The following is a 23397-nucleotide window of genomic DNA, read 5'->3' on the forward strand; positions in this document are numbered from 1 at the left end:
TGACATAGCTACTTAAGTAATTGAGGGTGCACAATATTACAAATCTAAATTCCACAAATGTTGAGAACAATCAAATAAAAAGCAGAAGGCAGTAAGAGAATGATACAAAAACACATTATTTTTTATTATTTAATGTTTTATTTAATATCTTACCTATTGCTTTGTGTAAATTATTTGCTGCCTTCAACAAGATCCAAAATATGATTTGGACATGGTTGGATGGGGCGTTTCAGCCCATTACACAGTGATTTTAGTTCTTCTGGTTCTTCTTGTCCTTGTTTTTGTAAGATTGGCAAAACCATTGGATGAGTATTGGATGGTGGTGGGTCACCATGCACCATGCATTAGTTTATTTGTAGTAATGGCTCCATTCTAATAATCCTGGGGTTAATTGTGTCTGATACCTCCTAAAAACACTGAGTGCAAGACAGAAATCCACCCTAGACAGGGCACCAATCTATTGCAAGACACCATAAACTTACAAATGAACCCACTTGTACCTAGGGCAGTTCATCTTCTGCATGCTTTTGTGAGGTTAAAGGAAGCCGAAGAACAAAGGACAATGTTTAAATCTAGAGCATTCAGAGCTGTTATGACTAGCTGAAGCACCACTGCAATTAATATATAGAGCATTTAATTACTTATAAAATGCATTTATTTATGTTAACGAAACCATTTTTCAAAACCTAAGAGAACATCGGAAAACCTGTTCCCTACTTTTTTGTAACACCCCCACCACCCAATCCACCTCAGTATTTACAATTTGCTCTTCATATTTTGGCATTACAGGGTGGGCAAAACAAAATACAGCATAGAAAAGAGGATACTGCAGAAGAAAGAAAAGCTTATTTGTGAATTCCTTGTTGGTCTCCAGTAAAATAAGCTGTGGGAGATGCAGTGAGGCTTGGGTGAGCAAGGAAGACCAAAGTAAAGGAGGGATGCAAGCAAAGAAGAAGAATTAGGAGGATATGTGGGCCTAGAAAAGCAGCCTGACAGACAATGCCCACTGCCAACAAACCAAACCCCCACCCTAACTGTGGACGGCAGCTGGCTCTCCCTTCCACAGCCACTGCATTCTCCAGACATTTACATTATTCAAAGATAAATGCATTGTCAATTCTGTGTCTCCACTTACTAGATATGTGTGCTGCTCCAGTCCCTCAGCAGCCAAAGGTGCGCTCACCTTCGCTGCCCACTAGACACACTACAAATGAAATCAAATAGCTGCTGCTACTGAGCAGAATAATTTAACCCTGCAGAGAGACTGGGCTTATGTATCTGTATTGTGTGTGCACACAAAGACTAAAACTAAATCTGATAAAACTGCAGTGTTATCATTATCTTATTGTCCTGAGAGCTAGAGAACATTGCTTTAGTTTTTCTCAGGATTCATAAGAATTTAATTTTTCTTTTATTTTTTTTTATTTTTTATTCATTCTGAATTGACATTGTGTTGGGCAGCACAGACACATACTGACCCACATGAAAACCTATTAGGTTTTTATATATGAGTGAATTGTGGGGGTCAACTTGATGACTTTAAATGACTTTTTAAATGAGTTTTTTATTCTCAACAACATTCTGCTGTAAAAGCCGACTACAGTCACTGTCATTGTTATACATGATAGGAAGCTATATAATATTTAATGTCAGTTAAATAACTACATCATCATACTTTGTTGTTGATAAAATGCACACTTAGAATGTAATGTTCACATGGATGTCTCTATTTGTTTGTTTGTTTATTAGGATTTTAACGTCATGTTTTTTTACACTTTTGGTTACATTCATGACAGGAACGATAGTTGCTCATTACACAAGGTTCATCAGTTCACAAGGTTATAGAAAACCCACTCAGACACAAGGAGAGCATGCAAACTCCACACAGAAAGGACCTGGACCACCCCATCTGGGGATCAAACCCAGGACCTTCTTGCTGTGCTACCCACTTAGCCACCGTGCCACCCGTGTGTCTCTATTTAAGGTGGGGGTCCATATTAAGCTTTCCTAATTAAGGCAGTCAGTTCTCAGCATTAAAGGTAAGTACACAGTCTCATCAGTTTAATGTTTATGAGTTTAATGGACTAGCCACCACTAATTACCAATCTCCCTCTAAGCCTTCTGTATTTATATAATCCCACATGACCTGGAAGGGATAAGAATAATGTGAGTAATGTGGATTAATAAATTGTACATTATATGTAGGACACAGACACAATACCTTTTAACAGCTATCACTTTTAGCTACGATTTGCATGTTTCCAATCCACTTCCACTTACATAAAAAGCATCAAAATCAAATTCTGTTTGTAAATTGTGATTACTCCTAATTATCCTTGCCCTAAACCTTTACACTTATTTTTGCCAAAATACAGGGGTCATTTGAATGTAAAACATTGTTCTAGATTTCAATAAACACACTGTATTTAAAAATGTAGATTAGAATAAAATTAGAATAAATACTATGCAGTACAATAAAATGCATTGATAGTAAGATTGGGATAGCTAATGACAGGACAAGTGTATTTAAATGTATTATTAATATAAAGTGCTACAATGTTGAATATAAGATTATTTTTGGCACCTTATTACCAAAAGGGTGGCACGGTGGCTAAGTGGGTAGCACTGTTGCCTCACAGCAAGAAGCTGTCCTCAGGTGAGCATTTGGTTTGTTTTAGGATGTTCTCAGTTCATGATAAGTTGTTTAATTACTTATTTGTGCTCACATTTGTGAAGGACCTGTTAACTTTGAAACCCAAACTCAGGAGCTGTGATGTCAGTGGGCCATTTTTCATATTTAATGGTCACAGACTGCTTTACTGAAATAATGTGTCTGGTATTACAAATGAAGGGTGCTGGGGACCATTCTTTATGTTATGGGCATTAAAATCCAAACCCTATTACTGTAATAGGTATACTTGTAGCTAACAGAATCATAGACATTTGAGCCTCAGATTGTACTAGACAATTTTTTTTACAAAAGAACTTACTTTCCACAATTTATAGTTGTAATTTATAGTGAATGCAAATTTGTTTTGTAGAATAATCAATTTTTCAGTGTGTAGGAGGGCTAATATGATGTGCTGTAAAATTTAAATGGACTGGATGTCTTTTATTCTAGGAAGTAGTGCAGGCAAAGATGAATGAAGATGCATTTTATTCCTTCATAATTTTCCTGGGAAAACACTATAGGATGCCCATATGAATATTAGTGAGGCAGAGGTGTGTGTGTGTGCGTGCGTGCGTGCGTGCGTGCGCGTGCGTGCTTGCGTGTGTGTGTGTGCGTGTGTGTGGTTGTACAGACATTGCTCCAATAATTGATGGCAGCTTTCCTGAGTGATCAGTTTGTCTGTCAGTTTGGAGGTGGAGAGAGAGGGATGGGACAGCAGGCTCAAAGAAAGGGATGAGCCACCACATCACATTTGCTAGGTTAAATCTCCTAATGATAAGTATAAATCTTCAGGTACTGCTGAGCTGCATATATTCTAAAGGTGTTGTGGATCTTGAAAGAAAATGATAGGAATGTCAGATTTAGTATTCTGAAATATTTCTCTTCCTTGTGGCATGAGCGTTGGAATGGTAGGCAACCAGAGCACATGGTACATGAAATCAGCAAAGAAAATCCAGCTTGGGGTATGTCCACGCCAGTCAACATGAAAGTATTAAAGGTGTGAAAAGAGCTTTATTTAAAGTTCTGTAACATTGCAATAACATGCTTTTAAGAAAGTTTATTGATTACAGACAATTTATTGGAGACCAGTTCAACATAAAGCAGATTAAATATTACAAAATGAATAAACCAAAAGTATATAAAAAGCTTATTTTGTCAAAATAGTTCTTCATACAAAGTATACTTTAGTTTTTGTTAGCAGTAAACAAGTGCTGTTTTTTATTGTAAAATGTAATGATTTTTTTCTCCAAATAAATATCAATATACAGTACAAGGCATTAGAAAAACCCAGTAACAATAAAGGACATTTAGTTTGTTCCATTAAAACTACTTATTTTGAATAAGTGAGACATGATTTGGTTGTGATTAGAGGATGATAAAAACAAAGCACTAAGCTTTTATTGGTTTGTCAGTGGTTTCACTTTAAGCAACATGCCTGAAAATGCTTCATTAGATTGAATACAAATTTAAGAACATGTACAAAATTATCACAATTCCAGCATCAATGTATACTTATTATTATTATCCTGATTTTTAATGGTGCCCTGGAGGATTTGACCAGAGATGAAACAAGTGTACCTGCTTTCATTTTATTACAAAATACACAGAAACTCTATTTAACGCTGAGGTCGGCATTAACCGTTTGTAAACTGTTGAAAATGTAATGCATATGTAATCAAAAGTGTTTTAAAAAATTTACATTGGAATATGTCTAACGCATATACGTATGTTGGGGAAGTAGAGATAAGTCGAAAAGTTGTAATAAAATATACACGTGTTTATAATGGACATGTGTGTGTGTGTGTGTGTGTGGGTCGTTAAAGGAGTCAATATATATATATGTAGAAGTAAAAGCTAGTTAGTTAGTTACTGTTTTAAAGGCACATTGCATCACAGACACTTAAAATTAACTTAACATATTTACAAAATACCAAATAGGAATATCGACTCGTTAATAATTGAACACACGAGAACACCAATGTTTCATTATTACGAAGAACTCTTATTAATGGATAGCTTAATAAAGTTAATACAGTGCAGATTAAATAATTGAACACCTCTTGGTATTTGGCATAAACAAAACTTTCTGCGAGCACTGCTTGCAAAGGCCTTCGACTTTTCAAGATTCTTTGTCGGCATTGTTTTCAACCCAGCCAGATTCACCAGCGTCTCATTTAGCTATTGTAGAAGTGATGTAATTTTCCAAAGTAAAACTCTTATTCCAGTATTGCGGTCCGGTCTGGTGGTGAAGCAGGTGCGAGTTGTAAGTCAATAATCTGTAAAAGAGACTGTAAACAACATGTGAACATGTTTAAAAGCATTAGTAACACATTTCAGCAACACATGACAAGCCACGTCGATTTGTTATGGGCTTTCTTTCTTTTATGTTTTCATCCAGCTAAATGTGCTAGCTACTAACTGGCTCTTACCGAACCTTGAGACAGAGAAAACTGTTCTGAAAACGGGTTTAAGCCATTAAACTTTTCACATCTTACATGTACGCACGTTCCTCGAAAGTTGTGTAAGACTCCGCATGGTGGAACAGCGTAATCCCTGAGTGCTTTTATCCTCAGCATCAGCAGCATCCACGGGCTCCCTCATAACCAAGTGCGCAAGTTGGCAGAGGAGCCCCACACGTAGTCGAGCTATGGTACACGTCCTATATCATGTTGATGTCGTTACCGTGGTCCAGTGTAACTCTCTCTTGTCTCCTGCGCTCTGTGTGCTCCATCTGACAGAATTAAGATTTAAGAGACATGACTCCGCCTGCGCAAGAGTCAGAATACGAGGACATTAACATTTCTTTAGTGGTAAGTTCAAAGGGTAAATGATTGCCGCGAAGGCTTGTCTTCACGACTTACTGTACTTTTAAGTCTCTACATGTAAATAATGGTCACCAATACGGAAAGGCGTGGTTTTGCCTAGCTCACCAATCAGTGCCATAGACGTGTATAGACTGCCTTCTGCGCACTGGATATAAACTAAAACCATGTCCATCTTATATACGACCACTCAGAGATGTTACTTTCCTAAACGTTATTTTTAAACATACTTTTATCATCATTTACAATCATTTTGAAAACATGATATGTGATTTTTATTCTCTTTTTTTGTTTTGTTTTTTGGTATATATATTTTTTTCAGAAATTTTATTGAATGGCAATAAATTGTTTTGTCATGCCGATATTAAGAGTTAAGATCGTATCTTTTTTCTGATTTACGGTCTTCAATTTATTAGCTCTTACACTTTAAGCGATTATTAAACACGATTAAGCCATGCAATTTTCATTTTAAAGCAACGGCTTTTCATTTTAAAAAGAGTTAACACTGTTTATACATTTGGGATAGTGCATTTAATTAGTTTAGTTTCGACAGGGTCATCCTATGTTTTGTAATTTTGCACAATTGATCTCCTTGATAATGGTTAAAATATTTTAGCCGATTCAACCTCGCTCATGTTCGTGTAAAATATTTTATTTCTTTTGCTGTTACAATCATAATTTACTTTGGAGTAGCAGGCAATAATAGCAATAAATAAATAATTAACATAAAACAAATAATAGCCAAAAATGTTAGTCTTTTGGCCTTCAAGTTAGTTCTTTTTTAATTTGGCTAGCCTATTCTCCACTCATTTCATTTAGGCATACAGCCCCCCACAGCGCTGTATTTAAGTTGTAAATATGTTACATTCAGCTTGATGATGATGTAATATTGTCTTCTTTATATAACCTGTACTGAGGTGTAGGTGCACATATCGGAGCTTTTAGCTTTTATTGAGTACAAAAAAAGGTTTAATTTTTGTTTATGTGACTATGCCTGCTTTTCTTTTTGCAAAACAACAGTTATATATAATATGATATGTCTTAGAAATAAGTACAAAACTTAGTATGGTAAACAGTTTAATAAAAAAACAGTGTAATTATATTAAATAGTGTATTAAATTGCATCGATTATCATAATACTTTGTCTATATGTTAACAATATTGAAGTCAATAGTGGCTGCTAAATTAGCTTAGTCTCTGATTTTATTTATTTATTTTTTACTTTATTTTTATCTTGACTTACGAAAGTGCACTGGTCACAAAAACTATAAGTAACCTTAAAACAAATCCAACAAAACTAAACAACTGTCGAAATTATACCAAATAAAAAAAAATTATTACAGCTCCGAAAGGTGTTTTAATTTGACATTATATCTAGTTTTATACAATTTATGCAATGGTTAAAATGAATGGAAACACAATTACGCTTGGGTTTCTGGGCGGCTTATCTGCATGTAAGCCTACAAAATAGACGGCTGCGGTTGCTTGAACATGGAGTGATAAGTTCATATTTTTAACATTTTGTATTTTTTAAGCTGGGGTCAATGAAAATGGCCAATATATACACTGTCTTTTGTTCTCTTCTCCACTAAACCTAAGCATCTATCTATCTATCTATCTATCTATCTATCTATCTATCTATCTATCTATCTATCTATCTATCTATCTATCTATCTATCTATCTAGTAAAATGGTATATTATATATATGTATATGTATATATGTACACAGCCTATACACAGCTACACAGCTTCCAATGTCTTTTGAATAAGGGAGTTTAAAGCGAACAACAAAAGAGCGCAATGTCTGACATTATGTGTGTTAGATTCTGTTATGACCGAAATAGTGTATCTGGCGGATAATATGCTAGTCTACTGATCAGTTTCCCTTTGATTTTAAAAATAGGCTATTGGTATTGCGCAGTCACCACGATCTATTGCGCATAACATCTTATTGGCCAGTCATGTTCAAATAATGCATCCATATACAGTTTGAATGAAAGTGAGTATGGCGTACCTACCCCTCATCAGAGAAAAGCAGTGCACGTCTCATCTGCACTGCAGCTTTAACATCTGTAGCACTCTCTAAACCGTACCCTGATTGCACCGCAAGCATGCTGTCAGTCCCTTTCTCGGGACAAAGTTTGGCCTCTCGCAGTTTGAAATGTGTTTCTAGAGTTGAGAATGCAAAAGCTTTGTTCATAAGGAGGTGGAATCAGTGGTGAAGCTGAAAGCGACGAGTTTTTGATTAATGAGCTTTGAAATGCCTCGCTAGGGGGGAAGAGGCAAGTGAACTATTCAGAGACGGATTGCAATTCATATAAAGCTAACAATGAACAGCAGTGCTTCTATTCTCGGTCTTGTTTATTACTATGTGGATTTGAAAAACAACGAATGTTTAGATACTTTAAGTTAAAATACATTAGCCTAATATTTAGTCGGGTGCCCATTAAATGGTGTAGGCTTTTTACGTAATGTTGACCCATTTAATTGCCACCAAAACGTGAAATAAAAAATAGTAAAAAAAAAATAGTATCTCTTTATTTGCACCATGTTTAAAATACATGATGCGTAATTAAGCTTTAGTAACGCAATATGGTCATGTAAATGTCTAAGTGCAGTGTTAAAGTACGTACAGACCACTGTGACTGTACATTTCAAACATGACTGTAAGAAAATGTGCCATTGATGCATTTTCCATATCCCAAATCATCGTTGATTTAACATGTACTTAATAATTAATTGATGTGTGTTTTTTTAAACTGAATTACGAATTCCATGTTCGCGAGAACATGGTACTATAGTATATATAGGTTCTTTGTTTACAATGAGCATAATTTCAAAATGGCGCCCTGGTCCTGTGGGCTATGTTATCCTGGGGTATCCTCTTTCAGTTCATTGGTGAAAAGTTTGGTTTTTACTTCTACTTTTTTTAATATCAGTTTGCGCTTCGCCTCTTAAATAATATTATTTTATTATAACAACACATGTATGATCTCACTCATTCAGTTTAAGCTCTTTATTTACAAAAGCTATAACACAACAAAATATAACATTTCAATAGTGTCACCATTTCATCAAATTGCATGTTGACTGTTCACTTAAAAATGTTACTGGTGATGATGAAAATGTAAGAACGACCTGCTGGGGCTTTAGCCCATAACACTGTGAATAATAACAATGTTTAGCGAGTTTGTGTTGCAATATAACTTCGAACGCTTCTGAGTTTTAGTTTTTTTTTTATATAGCAAAAGCAAAATACACCAGTAATTTATTATCCTTTTGTTTGATTAAGCCCACACAATTTGTCAAATTGTGTTGAATAAATTTTACATTAATCCATATAAATAGTCCACATGAAAAGATAAATAATAATGTGCTTTACAAAATCCATAAATAATAAATATTTTGTATGGATAAATGTTTACCGTGTCATCTGAAAGAAAAAGACATAAATAATGACACGAAGAGATTCGGTACCATGACTAACATACGACTTAACAATGGCAATGACCTTTTTCCCCTACAAATTCCATCCCTATAAAGATGGTTGCCTAATATTGAAAAAATCTACAGAACTTACCTTCAAGTAATAAGATACGAAATTTTCTTTCACATTACTTTTTTCAAGATTTGAATGACTGACAAACACTGCTGCGCATCCTCAACAGTCAAGAAATGGAACGTGTCTTAAAAATAGTTACAGTCATAGCAGTAATAGTACTATCAATAATAATACAGGGGTAATACTTTGTGTCTCTTGCAGAGGGTAGTTATATAAATTACTTTTAACTCGTGAGGTAATAAAAAGCGACACTTCGCTTGGACACACGCACGTGGACTCCTTACAAATGCGTTAGTTTCGGTGCTTCCTGCAGTCGTCCCTGAGAAGCGTGGTGAGAGCTGAGGTCTGTGTATGTGGGGTGAGGGTCACACGGTCCGTGATGATGGTTGCCCGGAATCTGAGCGGCACAGCTGTAGTCCACACTGGCGGATGAGGGATGAGGAAGGTGACCAAGGTTGAACATAGGGCCCGAGGCTGGCATTGAATCAACAAAATTTCCCCCAACATATACAGGGCTGCCTTGCAAATTTGCATTGGCAAAGCTTCCGTTCCCTTGCATGCCATGGTGCTCATACTCTGCCCCCGGATACCTTTTCTGCTGTGGTATACAGCCGCCCAACGGCGCCGTGTAAGCAGCTAGGCCGTACATGTTTTGTTGCGGTTTTGCGAAGGATGGAGGGGACGGAGCATCATAGTTCAGACTGGGATTTGAGAGCTGACCAGAATATCCAACGTGATTGGGGCCACTTAGAGGAGGACTTCTGTCTGGAGAGTGTCCAAGAGGGGAATGCATAATGCCCTTGGATTTCTGATCCTTTTTATATTTCATCCTCCTGTTTTGAAACCATATCTTTATCTGGCGTTCGGTCAGGTTGAGCAGATTGGCCATTTCGACTCGTCGCGGTCGACATAAATAGCGATTGAAGTGGAACTCTTTCTCGAGCTCCACAAGTTGGGCGCTGGTGTAAGCTGTGCGCACCCGCTTGGATGCCGGACCCGGCGGACTCTTGTCATCGCAGGTTTCTCCTAAAACCATACAATAAATATATTAAGTGTTTTGTTATATTAGCATCTCTTAAGTATTCAGTATAACATGAAAAACAGGCAAATGATTAATGTTTTAGTGGGGTGGCTAACACCCGAACCCATACAGTCGAATCGAAAACAAGTAAAGGCTTTGTGAATGATCGGGGCAAATATGACAATGCATTATTAAAATTTCACATTCTCAGTCCAAATAACTAGCTCAAAATATACACACATGCACTCAGCCAACCATACAGTTTACACAGGCTATACCTGGAGTTGCGCAATTGGTGCTTTTCTGCTTTGAGTTATGACGTGTCTCCTTCATCCATGGAAATATTTGTTTTGAGATGACTGGGGTGGTAGTGTTCGACCCATTGTTACTGGGGGGTTTCTTTTTCTGTGTGGTAGCGCTGTTTGAGTTGGGTGAGCTGGGGGCTAAAGGAGGCGCCTGTTGTTGGTCACCAACACTGTCTGCTTGGCTACCTTGGCTGCCACTTGGTCGCATACAGCTGCCATTGATGTCGCCATTTTTGTGCACCGGCGGCCGGACAGTTGTAGTTTGTATGGAACAGATGGGACCCTGATAGTCATTCTCCATGCTGGAAGTGGGGTAGGATTGATGGGTGGGCCCATACGCATATGCGTCAGTCTTTGGGTATGCGTAACCGCCAAACAGTCCAGAGTTATCATAATAAGTTGCTTTCTGCATTTTGAAGATTTTAAATTATATGGGCCTTTGAACCTTTGTCCAATGGCATGGGCTTCTGCGTCACGTAATTGGGGCTTCCCACTGATTTTTTCGTCTGTGACCTGCAAGGACAAAAATACATTTAGAAACCCGAAAAATTACGAGATAACACTTACAATAGCTGGATATTAGTTTTTCAGTGTTTAATTTCCCCACAGAAAGTGTTGCTTTACTTTTTCATTCTACAATCGGTGTTGTAATGAGTGGGTATTCAGTTGAATGTGGCATCAGGATAGTGGAGACCACAGTGGCAGATGAGTGATGAGAAAATTCGTATAGTATAAATCATTATGAAGTGGCACTGAATCTCACGTAAACGACTGAACTTGTTCTAAGCCTAATTGTTCACTTTAAATTATTATTGTTGTTTACAGCATTAGTGCCGTGTAGAACCGTACACTGCCGGAAATTTCTCATGAATGATACTTGTTATGCGGCAGTATGGATACAAAAAGCTAACTATAATCTTTGTTATATTTGGCTATAAGAAAATATAGGTGCATCATAATTTTAGTTAAACCAACATTAATATTGTGTATATACAACATAATTATTTTATTTTCAGACCATTGTGAGACATGATAGAGTTAAAGCATTGTAAACGTATACTTTGTTTTTATGAATAGGTGATGTATTTTAAGCTTAAACGGGTTTTAACAGTCTTTGTTAATAATTATGTAATGTCTTTGCTGTTTAATGCACATTAAGCAATTACTTTCTGAGGTTAGACCCACTTTAAATTTTATGTACTTATTGAAGTTTACTGACATCAGGCAGTAATTTACTCAATCTAATAACACAATAAATTCATTAATCACATATACCAAAGATTTTAAAGTCAGTTTTATAGTAATATATTTGTTTCACTGGAAGTCAATTCAGTATCCTGAACTAAGGGAATATATATTTATTTATTTATTTATTTATTTATTTATTTATTTATTTATTTATTTATTTATTTATTTATTTATTTATTTATTTATTTATTTATTTATTTATTTATTTATTTATTTATTTATATGTATTTCCTACACCCGATTTTTTATTTAACGCAGCCGAATAACCCTTTAAATTTTTTTTCAGTCAAAATATCTCATTATTCTTTAGCCTTTTAAGCCTGTCGTTTTCTAAACCCTAAGCAAGAATGCAACAAGAGAGTTAAACTTTAACTATCCCTAAAAAGTTCCCTATTGCGTCGAATAGTAAAGGCGACAGAAGGCGGATCAGCAGTTTTGGTCAGAACAATATCCCTTTCTTTTCCGAATCATCGTTTAACACGAACTATGTATGGTTAAGTCATGTATAGTTGTAAAATATCTTAATTTTACTTTAAAGTGAGCATTTTAGTTGTCAATAAAAATGCCATAATTTTACATCGCAAAAAGAGTTTTTGGGGGTTTTGCATTTTTACTGTTTCTCTTGTGTGTGAACTGTGTGAGCCACTCAACGCGACTGCAAATCAAAGTGACGAAATAAACATATTAAAAGGTCTGTCTAACTGCAGATTAGTTTCTTCTTTAATGTTGGTGTCTCTTAATATCAGCATCCCTATATTGCCCGTAATTTTATAAATAGTTAACTAAATATATATTTTAAATGTAATGTAATAATAATGTGTGCACAATATTTCCCAGCCATTTTTGTTGTGGAAATGGGTGAGATGGCGGGTGGGAGGGTTACCGAACTATGGTAATCAGCTCACAAGTGCACGATAAATGTGCAATCTGTGTGCAAATCATTAACGTGCATACAGCGTGCCATTTTAAGACTATATCAGACCTTCTAAATTGTTTCATTGCATTTACTATTTTCCTTTATAAAGGTTGACTTAAACCAAAATCACTTGCAACCTGTGCTAGCATAGTTTTATACAATGTTAGGCGGCCAAATGCTAATCAACAATAATACACATGGATGTTAAAATGTGTTTACGAGTGGTAAAAAAGTACAAAAAAGTACTTTATTTCACAAAAACGTGTTACAAGCAAAAGTGTATAACCCCAAGCGTAGGTGGATGGCTGGGTCAAAGAATGCCTTACTCTGCTGCTTCAACCAGAGATGCCGCCTGTATATAAATCCAGCCAAACCAGTCTAGTTTAAGCGTCGTTCCAGACAGCAATGTTTTGAAATAAAGCAACGCCGTGGAATTTTACATTTTACAAATGGATTATTGGGGAAATGTTTTGAAAACTCAACACTAAATGGAAAATGGTCTACATTTCTCTCCTGATTAAAATACATGCATTGTATAACGCTAATTCTAACAATCTAATCTAGTTCTTCTTAGCTTTAATATATATAAATATATTTAAAATATTTACCTAGCTGGTATGTATCTTTGTCTTGATTTATTCTCATATATGGTATATTTAAGTAATGTTAACGTTTTAAATTTAAATATATGGCAAATATTAATCTGCTTTCTTGACCTAAACCCTTTTTTGTGTGCCAATCAGAGCAGACATTCTGGCTAAGCTAATGGACTTTGTCCTTTGTTTTAAATATAAGTACATTTACATAAAAGTAAATTTAAATACTAAATTTTAATTTTGCCTGGCGTTTCATTAAAGGAAGATTTTACTTACCAGAGTCTCTGTCGAACTGTTTTCGGTTCTGCCTCAAGCGCTTTTCATTATTTCGTCCACGACCTGGAGAATGCAAATAATTAACTGGTCAGCAAGGTGTTATTTGTAATTTTAAACTGTTTCTGTGTTCTGATAGTTGATGTATTTTGTTTTAGAAACCATTAATATGTATTTTCTGTTATCTTACCCTTTCTGTCATTTTACTATATTAATATTGCCCTTTTAAATCTATTATAAAGAATCATTTTATATTTTCAATAAAAAATTAATAAACATAAAGTGTCTACTTTGGTAATTTAAAGTATTGCTTGAAATGTTGTCATTTATTATAATTATTTTATTTTTTAAATGGTTGTAACGTTTGTTATTTAAAAAAAGTCTGACATAAGCAGTTTTACACAAAGAGGAGCTGGCCGAAATATTTAGCACTCATAAGCCTTTTGTGTGACCTTTGGCTTCTTCATCAATAACGCACTGATTAATGAACAACGAGCCGAAGGTACTCAAGTTAGTCACATTGAAATCCACACCGCACAACTTTTTTTCTAGTGTTTTTAAACCAAGCAAGCCCGTGAAGATGAGACATTTAGGCACTTCTTCTAAACCCAGTCTTCAGACAAGACATATGAGCTGCCCCTAAGCGTATCCAGAATGGCAGAGTCCAGAAAAAAATCTCTGAAGGATAACACTATGCTCTTTTAATATGATTTTTTGTCATTAAATTAGCATCTTTAAAACGTTGTACTGTAGCTGGTGATTTATGTTCAAAGTCCTACGCAACTGGATAAATGCTGCTGTCTCTTGCTTAACATGGTTGGCCATTCTTGACTACAATGTTTTCGCCCACTCATTGTTACGGTAAGTTTGGTACACATAATGGTACAAAGGTTAGTTAAAATAATGAAGTCGATTTTAAAGTATGTGTGAGTTTATGTGCAGAGATGAGAGAGCTTATATATACTTTTCCTCTGTAGACTTAAAAGAAGTAACATTAGGAATTTACAGGCTATTATAGTCTTAATGTAAAAATAAGTGTGATTCCGCGCTTTAAAATCTTTTGAAGGCGAAAATTGGCCTATTTGTTTATAAGTCCTAAAAACTTGACTTTGTTTTTGGTCAAAATAGGGTACTGTTTCTGGAGTATGGAGAAACTGACAGTTTTTCGCTGATGCTCTGAAAAAAAAACATTTCTTAAAATGTATCTGTATATTCAATCATATTGTTCCAATGTTGCCATAAATTATAAAAAAAATGTGTGTGTATATATATATATATATATATATATATATATATATATATATATATATATATATATATATATATATATATATATAATATATATATATATATATATATATACATATATATATATATCAGCATTTTTGACTTATTGAATTTAATTGCATAATTCCTTACGTATTTTGATTAAATACAACCAAAAACCAAAATAGGAAATACTGCAATTAAATTGATTAGGTTACAAATGCTGCTTAAAGTGGCGTTGCTTTAAATGAAATATTTTATTGGTAACATTCCTGTAAGTAATAAGGCAACAAACTAATGTGATTAGTACTATCTGACGAGGAGACACGAGCAGAAGTTGCAGCAGTCAAATCGCAAAATCAGCTAAAATCCAACGTCAAATATATGAATTAGACAACCGTCCAAAATAACCTTTCAAAAGTGCTCATGGTTGCGCAAAACTGTTAACTAGCTTAAGAAATTGCTCCCATGTCTTTACATCGGACTTGCTTAGTCAAAGGTCTGAGACGTTAATAAAGATCACTTGCTCTGAATTTAATAAATCATGTTTTACTGTGCTGTAATGTAAAGCCAGTGGTTAAAGGTTGCGTTCTGCCATGCAATCGCTTACCTGTGAATCAATTTATCAGAAAGTCCTGTTTTTAATCTGAACACATTTTCCTGTAGCACATCGAATATATCCTTCACCTCGGTTTGCACGGTACTGTCCTAAACCTGATCTTGAGCTTTTTCAGATATTTCCATATACCAATGCAGACAGTATTCCCGAAAGGATGCAAGCCACTCACTCAACTACCAATAAAAAGCCAAGTAGGTATCCCGATTCCAAATAAGGTGGAAAAAGTCAATCTTCAATTGAAAAAATAAACAAAAACGTAATCACTATCATGGTTCGAGACAGCATAAGGATATTCTGGTTTCTGAATCCTTTATCATGACAAATAAAGGCGCAGCCTTAAAATACAAGCATATTTGTTCACGTGATCCAGATAGTAGATTGTCCTGATTGAGGGTGCTACTCCAACCAGGCACTACCCCACAAATGCGTCTTTAAAAGCAGGGGCACTGCTCTTTTCAGAAGCCTCAAAACTGTATCGTCTCACAATTTTATTACGACTTATTTGAATTATTTCTTATTAATCCTATTATAACAAAGACTCGCAATAATGAATGTATATTTAATAAAAATAAATATAAATACAATTCTAATGCACAAAATGCTATTTATTAGTTTTACACTAACATCTCTGCATTGAGAGCAAAAACATAGTAATAAACGCATTAGATTTCATAAACTAATATTTGAAGTTATATATATAATTGAAATTATAGTAATAAATGTATTGTTTTAAGATTAATTATTGTTTTGTGAGTGGTATTAGTGTAATAGGTTATTTCCTGTATTCGTTCTGTTCTTAAATGTATTTATAATAGATAATAATAATGCCCTGAAATATTGTTTGACGATTATGACTCAGACAATGACAGCAATGTATGACCCCGTCAGCCGGAGAGATTCATCAAAATCATTACAAACCCCATGCCGTTACCACCACTACATAGATAAAGTACACAATAATAATAATAATAATAATAATAATAATTATTATTATTATTATTATTAGAATAGGGTGTTTATTGTTATTATTTTAACTATTACTCTTATTATTATTATTATTTTTACTCTTTTTTTAGTAATAGATTAATTTGTTACATTTTGTCGTTGTAACTTTTACTGTTATCATTTTTAGGTGAAAAAAGCCAAAACGTAAAATGTTACAATTTTTTGGTTGCTTTCAGGACATGGTGAGATGAAGATGAAGCGAGCTGGGAACGTGGCCGAACAGGCATGTCCTGAGGAGAGAATACGAGCAGTCTCCGTTTGCAGCATATGTTCATAGGGCAATAAAAGTGAAAGATTTACGGTCCACGACCAGCCCCCAGCAGCCTTTCACTCTTTCAGGAATTACTGAACATGATTTACGGCGATTCACATCTCTATCACCCTTTCTAACCACTGGACATTGTTTTAGGAATTATTTCACTATCGCCACACATTAAATAAATGCACTTGGACTGTCTTAAATAATCATTTAAAATGCGTTCGAACAATTACTGAATTTGTGTTTTTTTATTTTATTTTATTTTGCTAATCATGTGCGTTTTTATTGAGAATTTGTAGGCGTACTTTTTAGTATTAATGACAATAAACATTTAATGGAAAAATTTATGCTATGTTTAATAAATTTCCAACATGTGTCCTTGAGTTTTTACAATCATCTTATCAACATACACCAAAGCATCCCAACAAATAGCCACGGGAAAAACTGAGAAGAACTGCCTTTTGACGGATTATAAATCACAAAGAGGCCTGTACACGAAGACCGAGCTATAACAATCCAGCACTGCCCTTGTTCTGAAATTTCTCATTAATAATCGTTGCCCTGCCACAGAAATGTAGAGTAAGTATGCAATAATCCTTATGCGATAGAAATTAACAGAGCTGCTACGACAGACATCTTCTACAAATGCAGGATACATATTTAGCGTTTTTATGCAATAAAAGCCTTTGCCATGTTTTTATTCCAACTTTAGTCTCTTTCAGACGGGAACCGTCGCGCATTTTTTCAAATAGACGCAATTTATCAAAAGTCTGATGTTTCCATCTAACATTTTGTTCGAAAAAAATTACCTTAAATATTTACGTACCAAGCTTCCATTTGTCGTGCAGGTTATTGTTGCCGAGGGTAGAGAACCGTTTGGATATTATTTTCTTGAATCTCTTCAGTTTTCAAGTCTGATAGAGTCCTCGCGATTAATGACGACGCCGTGTTTCTAAGGGGACGTGCTGCATTAATTATTTAGTCAATCACGTGGTCAAATAGAAAAAAAGAGGTATAGAACGGAACCATATAGTCACCGAATTCAGTCTTCGAATGTCGACAGCGCAGTTTAATATACCTTAAAGGGCTGTCTCGCTAGGCAAAGACATTTTCTGCGAGCAGCTGGAAATCAAATATGGCCGTTAGAGCTCTGTTGAGTGAGCGGCGTTGGTAGGACAGTGTCTCTGCAAATGGTACAGCCTATGGCTCCTGTTTATTGTATTTAGACATGTGGGTCAATGCTCAACATGCCTTGCAAAATAAAGGCACATTGTCTAGTATTTTATTTTATAGCTGGTTATACTAAGAAGATGCATTAGGGATGTTTTCATTAAAAGGAGCTTTAGGACTACGCACCCTCGCTACGTACAGAAGTGACAATATAAGATGTGTAAAACATGTATTTGACCTAGCCAGTGGTATCTAGGCCGTAGCCATTAGATAACATAGAGGGGGACAAAATTTACCTGGTGGATGTGGGGGGTTCCCATCAGTTGGGATGATGGGAACACTGACGCATCCTAATATTACGCAAAACTAGTAAGTGGAATATGTTTTCCTAATTTTTAGTATATAGGGGGCATTTTGAGTATATCTAAATATTGAGGGAACGTGACAACCCCCCCCCCCCCCCCCTCCCAAAAAAAGTATATTGCAAATAAATACATAAATTACCCAATAAATAGCCGCATTATCATTACAAGAGCGAAAGATAAAACTTGCTTGAACAGGTCTGTGCTGGACCCTGGCGAATCTGGTCGCCCTTGAATGATATGCAAGACTCAAAGCCATACTGCAATAGTGTATATATGCAAGACATTTGGACGACAACATGCGCTCTCTCTCTCTCTCTCTCTCTCTCCCTTTCTCTCTCTCTCCCTTTCTCTCTCTCTCTCTCTCTCTCTCTCTCTCTCTCTCTCTCTCTCTCTCTCTCTCTCTCTCTCTCTCTGATTACGATGCAGTAACAGTTAGAATGGTATATAAATAAAAGTGAAAACACCACAGCCGATATTTTATACATACAAATTCTTTAGTTTTAACAATGGGGACAGGAAAATGCGTGTTAAAACACAACTGGGCCTATTTTATATTATGGTTTGAATTATTTTGTACGCTTCAAAGTACACAAAAGTCTTAGACATTCTAAGGAATTCTGAAGGAATCCAATAATTCTAAAATTTTTGGACATTTTAAGAAGAAAAATAGCCCAATTAAAAAAAAAACATATTCTTATTCAGCAATTTAGAAAAATCTCTTAACAAATTCTCAATTGGTTGCACACTTCTTGCGGCAGTGATTGTGGTTTTTTGGGGCCTACAATTTTATTAGATGTTTTGTAATAGTTTGCTTTAAATCAGTATAGGTAAGGATTGAACTGAAAAACAAAATAGATTTAACATGTGTACACAACTGGAGTGATATTTTACGTACATAATTATTGATATTATTATTATTATTATTATTATTATTATTATTATTATTATACTTGTTTATTTTGGAATTTGTTTCCCATGCTGGACCAAGAAAGGGTCTGGGTGAGAAAGGCCCGTCTTGCAGGTCAGAGGTTTAGAGGTCAGCGCACACGGCTCAAAAGCGTCGAAAGGCAACTGAAACGGTGTCCTCTGGTTGAACCTGCCCGCGAGGCTTTTGTCGAACTTCTGTAAAATACCTTTTCAGACCTCTCAACGTGAAGACTTCAACCAGAAGACGTCTTCGCAATGTGTGAGCGCCTCACGGTTTTGTTTAAGAAGACAAAGACACCACAATGACAGTAGAACAGTCAATCTTTAATCACGACGTGAATACCTCCACTGACATTACAGAGCCAACCCTTTTTCTTTTGCCCAAATATTTTTTAATCAAACGGAAAAAATGCGTACCGATTATCTTTTCCTAAACATACATATCGTTGTTTATTGCATCAGAGTGTTCAGTGGTCTGTGAATAACTAGAATTATTTATTTACGAGAAAATATGCTTGTAGAAAATGCACAAAATACAGAAATATATACAATAAAATTTATGCAGCTTTTTCTAACTGAACAAAATTAAAAGAACTATCACATTCTTATTCTGGTATTTAATAAATAATCTAAAAGTTTAACTAAAACCCAAAAGTACTTAAAACAATAAATGAACTATTATTTAGGAATTTCTGATGACATCTGGAAGAGAGATACAGCTTCTTTAATTGTACACTGTTTACATAACTGTCAAGTGAGATTTATAGCCGTAAAGGTATCCAATAGTACAAATAACACCGTGGCATTTTTGAAAAAATAAAATAGCTGTTAAATAAAACTTGTTCTGCATTAACAAATTTTAAGAAACACTTCGTTCAGAAAACGATTTATCTAACTTATCGTATAACAATAAGTATAACATTAACGCTTATTTTAAGACCCAAATATATTCGTTGGCCCTATTTGTTACAAAAACAATTTGCCTCCCAGTTTGAGTTCTAATGATTCGCAATGCTTAATATTTCTTTTTCCTTTTTTTTTAATTGTTTTGCTATAGTCCTACATCTGTGCACATTTTAATAGGCTAAAATAACAACATGTAGTCGTAGAACGGTTCTAATGCATCTAAGTATACGAAAATATAATAACGAATAACTGGCAACAATAACAATCTTTTTTTCTACTGTATATCTCATAGCAGTCTGTGAAAAATGTAATAATGCCCTTCTAAGCTTTAGCGCTTTATACTTACAATAGTTGATAAAAAACGTATTTAGGCTCCTTTCATAGCATCCACGCATACTGCGTTTGGTAATGATGTGTGCTTCTGCTTGACAATAAATAGTCTGAAGATCAAAATGTAATGTTTGTAGACCATGCAAAACAGACGTAGAATTGTCTATAATACATAGTTCATCTGTACTTCTGGGGCGAGTGAGATCTTTCCATTTCATTTATAAAGTTGTAATATCTGTCTGGTTGTCCTTCTGAACGTGTTTTGCAGCCGATGTGGACCTTCCTTTCGTGTTGGGCAGTTTGTGATCCTTTTTCCATTTCATTCTTCGGTTCTGAAACCAAATTTTGATTTGTCTCTCAGAAAGGCAAAGAGTATGCGCTATTTCGATGCGACGCCGTCTGGTTAGATACCTGTTAAAATGAAATTCCTTTTCCAGTTCTAAAACCTGCTGTCTAGTGTAAGCTGTCCGAGAGCGTTTGGGTTCCGCTCCTGTGTAATCTGGGTTTACTGAAAAAAAACAAAAAAAAAACACTTGAGTAAGCAAGTAAACTTAAATAAAAGTGACATTTACAATACGTAAATATTTAATATTTTGCTTTAAATTTAAATAGAGTATTTTTTGTTCAATGACATTACAGATGATTGTCGAAATATTGCAAAACCAACTTAAACAGCCAGCGGCCTATTCTCAAGCACTAAAAATTATGACTAGAGTAATTGGCGGCCCCCCTTAGAAAAACCCATAAATGTGTCAACATTTTGTCTTCCGTATAGGCCTACGTAAATTCAACTAGTACTAAAACAAATATTAAAAGAAAATGAATCTTACCCGTGCTAACGTGGACTTTCTTCATCCAAGGATAAACTATCGTAGGCTTTGACTGTATCCCATTCTGGCTTTTTGAATTTTGTTGTTGTTCACTAGTCCTCGAGCCGGATAGTTGAGTTGGGGAGCATTGCTCGCTCTGAGCTGGGAAAGATCCTGTATCGTTGCCTTGCTTCTGCACATGACCCCGCGGCTGTAACGTTGTGCCCTGCAGAGTGTTACAACTGTAGGGCTGCTCCGAGTAGTTTGACCGTGAGTAGATCCCTGGATGTTGGAAATCAGTGTCCTGCGATGGACTGAAGTAGCCAGAGCCCTGCTCAGGTATATAACTATTCTGCGAATATTCTTCGCATGGAGGAAATTTGGGATCCACATACTTGGAATTTACCATGTACGAACTCATGGCCATTAATTTCTGAAGGCAGAAAATACTAATTTTTCTCGAGTTGTCTTTTTTCCACCCTCCATAAAGCCCTCCTACTTGCTGTCAACTGAATAAAGTTAGACACCCATGTGACCAGATCTGGCCAATCGAGATGAAGGGGTTCTATTAACGGGCAAGAAGTCGTACACACCTAGCAGCAAATTTCACTAACTTTGCATAATTTCATCACTTAGGATTTATGACATACACAGTTTAATGGGGCATCGTGTCAAATACACACAAATACATAACTTGAAACATTGTGTGTTTTACATTGTGTGTTTTATATTAAAAAATGACCTTATATTTTACCTCGCTTTATATCTCGATGCATGCATGTTTTTAAATTATAAACTGACGTGTTTCCATAGCTTTACGTTTTAATCTGTATAATTAATATTCAACCATAGTAAATCAAACTACTGTCAGTGATTCTGACTGGTAAACAAATAGAAGATACAATACGACCTCGGCCACAAAAAGAGGTGAATAAAGCCGAGAGACAATTGATGGAGGCCGTCTTTGTAATGAAAAGGTCATTCAGAAGTTACAGAAGTCTCATCGTTTCATTGGCCCGCACTCTTTCAGAGCCTTTTTATGGAGCACTATGGCTAGTCATCAATGCAGTGTGCCAATCAATAATCAAACACAAAGTTATAGAAACTAAAAGCTGTAGGGACCGCAATTATGCAAACACGAGAAACAAATACTTACATTAACAACTCCAAGTTTCTTTATATAGTACAGCACATTACTATATTCTATAACACCATGTTCTTACAAGTATTAAGTACATCCAAAATAAATCAGAACTCTCTCTCTCTCTCTCTCTCTCTCTCTCTCTCTCTCTCTCTCTCTCTCTGTGTGTGTGTGTGTGTGTGTGTGTGTGTGTGTGTGTGTGTGTGTAAATGTGTATGAATACGCCTGTGTATGTGCATACATGTGCGTGTGTGAGTGTGTGTGTGTGTGTGTGTGTGTAAAAGAGAGAGAGAGAGAGAGAGAGAGAGAGAGAGAGAGAGAGATGCTGCAAGTGCCATTTTCATACTATTTAATAATATTAAATAGGAATTAAAAGCAATCACCATTACCAAACACAGTATGCATGCTCAGAACAGCTGGCTAAGATTGAATACAGCTGTTTGTCTAGTTAGGTCCAACAAATGTTGTATTACTTTAAACACTTTTCTGTTTTAACACGTTCAATGTGTTCTGATTTAAAACACAAATCAGTCGGAAAATAAACTTTTTGTGTAATTCAAAATCTTAAAATATTAAAATGATTATATGTATTGTTGTGTTTATACACATAGCAGCATATTACAATTTTGTAATAAACTAAAAATTAAAAGTTATTAAAAGTTTGAGTAGTTTATTATATTACTATAGACTAGATTGACACTACTTTGTTAGGTTTTCTGTTAATATTTCCTTTGTACATACAGTTGTTTGAAATAAATTACTTATCAATAGGTATTGTTAACTGAATAATTGTATGTATATGGATGTGGAGTGGTATTTATGTTTAAAAATAACATTAACGTTATGAAAAGCATGTTCACGTCGTGTCTGTAAAACCAAACTATTCCATAGTACATGGATGTAAAGCTGAGGTAATTTGAAGTTTTTGCGTCGACCATATACTCCCCTAGAACCGAATCTGTGACCGTGATTTTTTTACACAAATTCGGTTCTACAGGGTATATATAGACGACGGAATTTATGCGACCAATTTCTGCTTCTGGTCAACATTTATTCTTGCTAAAGTTTTAATGGAAAAGAGCAACTATTAATAAAAAACATGTTTTCTTAATTGCCCTATTTAATTTTAGCAAATGCCCTATTTAATGCACCTCCAAATACCCGATTGTAATGTAGCATATTTGC

General features: G+C 35.2%; 2 protein-coding genes across 2 annotated transcripts; both read right to left on the reverse strand.

Annotated features, from left to right (window-relative positions):
- Nucleotides 1-9237: 9237 nt before the first annotated feature.
- Nucleotides 9238-10860, reverse strand: hoxd3a (homeobox D3a). Its single transcript, XM_063005535.1, has 2 exons — nt 10356-10860; nt 9238-10082 (listed from the first exon to the last, which is right to left on the reverse strand). The coding sequence occupies exons 1-2, from the start codon at nt 10792-10794 to the stop codon at nt 9337-9339; spliced, it is 1185 nt and encodes a 394-aa protein (XP_062861605.1). The 5' UTR covers nt 10795-10860; the 3' UTR covers nt 9238-9336.
- A 9448-nt stretch (nt 10861-20308) lies between these two features.
- Nucleotides 20309-21513, reverse strand: hoxd4a (homeobox D4a). Its single transcript, XM_063005536.1, has 2 exons — nt 21093-21513; nt 20309-20770 (listed from the first exon to the last, which is right to left on the reverse strand). Exons 1-2 carry the CDS (start codon nt 21496-21498, stop codon nt 20481-20483), a joined length of 696 nt encoding a protein of 231 aa, XP_062861606.1. The 5' UTR covers nt 21499-21513; the 3' UTR covers nt 20309-20480.
- Nucleotides 21514-23397: the final 1884 nt, after the last annotated feature.

The sequence above is a fragment of the Trichomycterus rosablanca genome, chromosome 12, assembly GCF_030014385.1.
Source record: "Trichomycterus rosablanca isolate fTriRos1 chromosome 12, fTriRos1.hap1, whole genome shotgun sequence".
Lineage (NCBI taxonomy): Eukaryota > Metazoa > Chordata > Actinopteri > Siluriformes > Trichomycteridae > Trichomycterus > Trichomycterus rosablanca.

Excerpts from the sequence above, each read along its gene's own strand:
- hoxd3a (XM_063005535.1), bottom strand. The coding sequence starts at position 10,794 with ATGCAGAAAGCAACTTATTATGATAACTCTGGACTGTTTGGCGGTTAC. Across the intron at positions 10,083-10,355 it reads CACCAATTGCGCAACTCCAG|GAGAAACCTGCGATGACAAG; the intron begins GTATAGCCTGTG and ends GTATGGTTTTAG.
- hoxd4a (XM_063005536.1), bottom strand. The coding sequence starts at position 21,498 with ATGGCCATGAGTTCGTACATGGTAAATTCCAAGTATGTGGATCCCAAA. Across the intron at positions 20,771-21,092 it reads GAAAGTCCACGTTAGCACGG|TAAACCCAGATTACACAGGA; the intron begins GTAAGATTCATT and ends GTTTTTTTTCAG.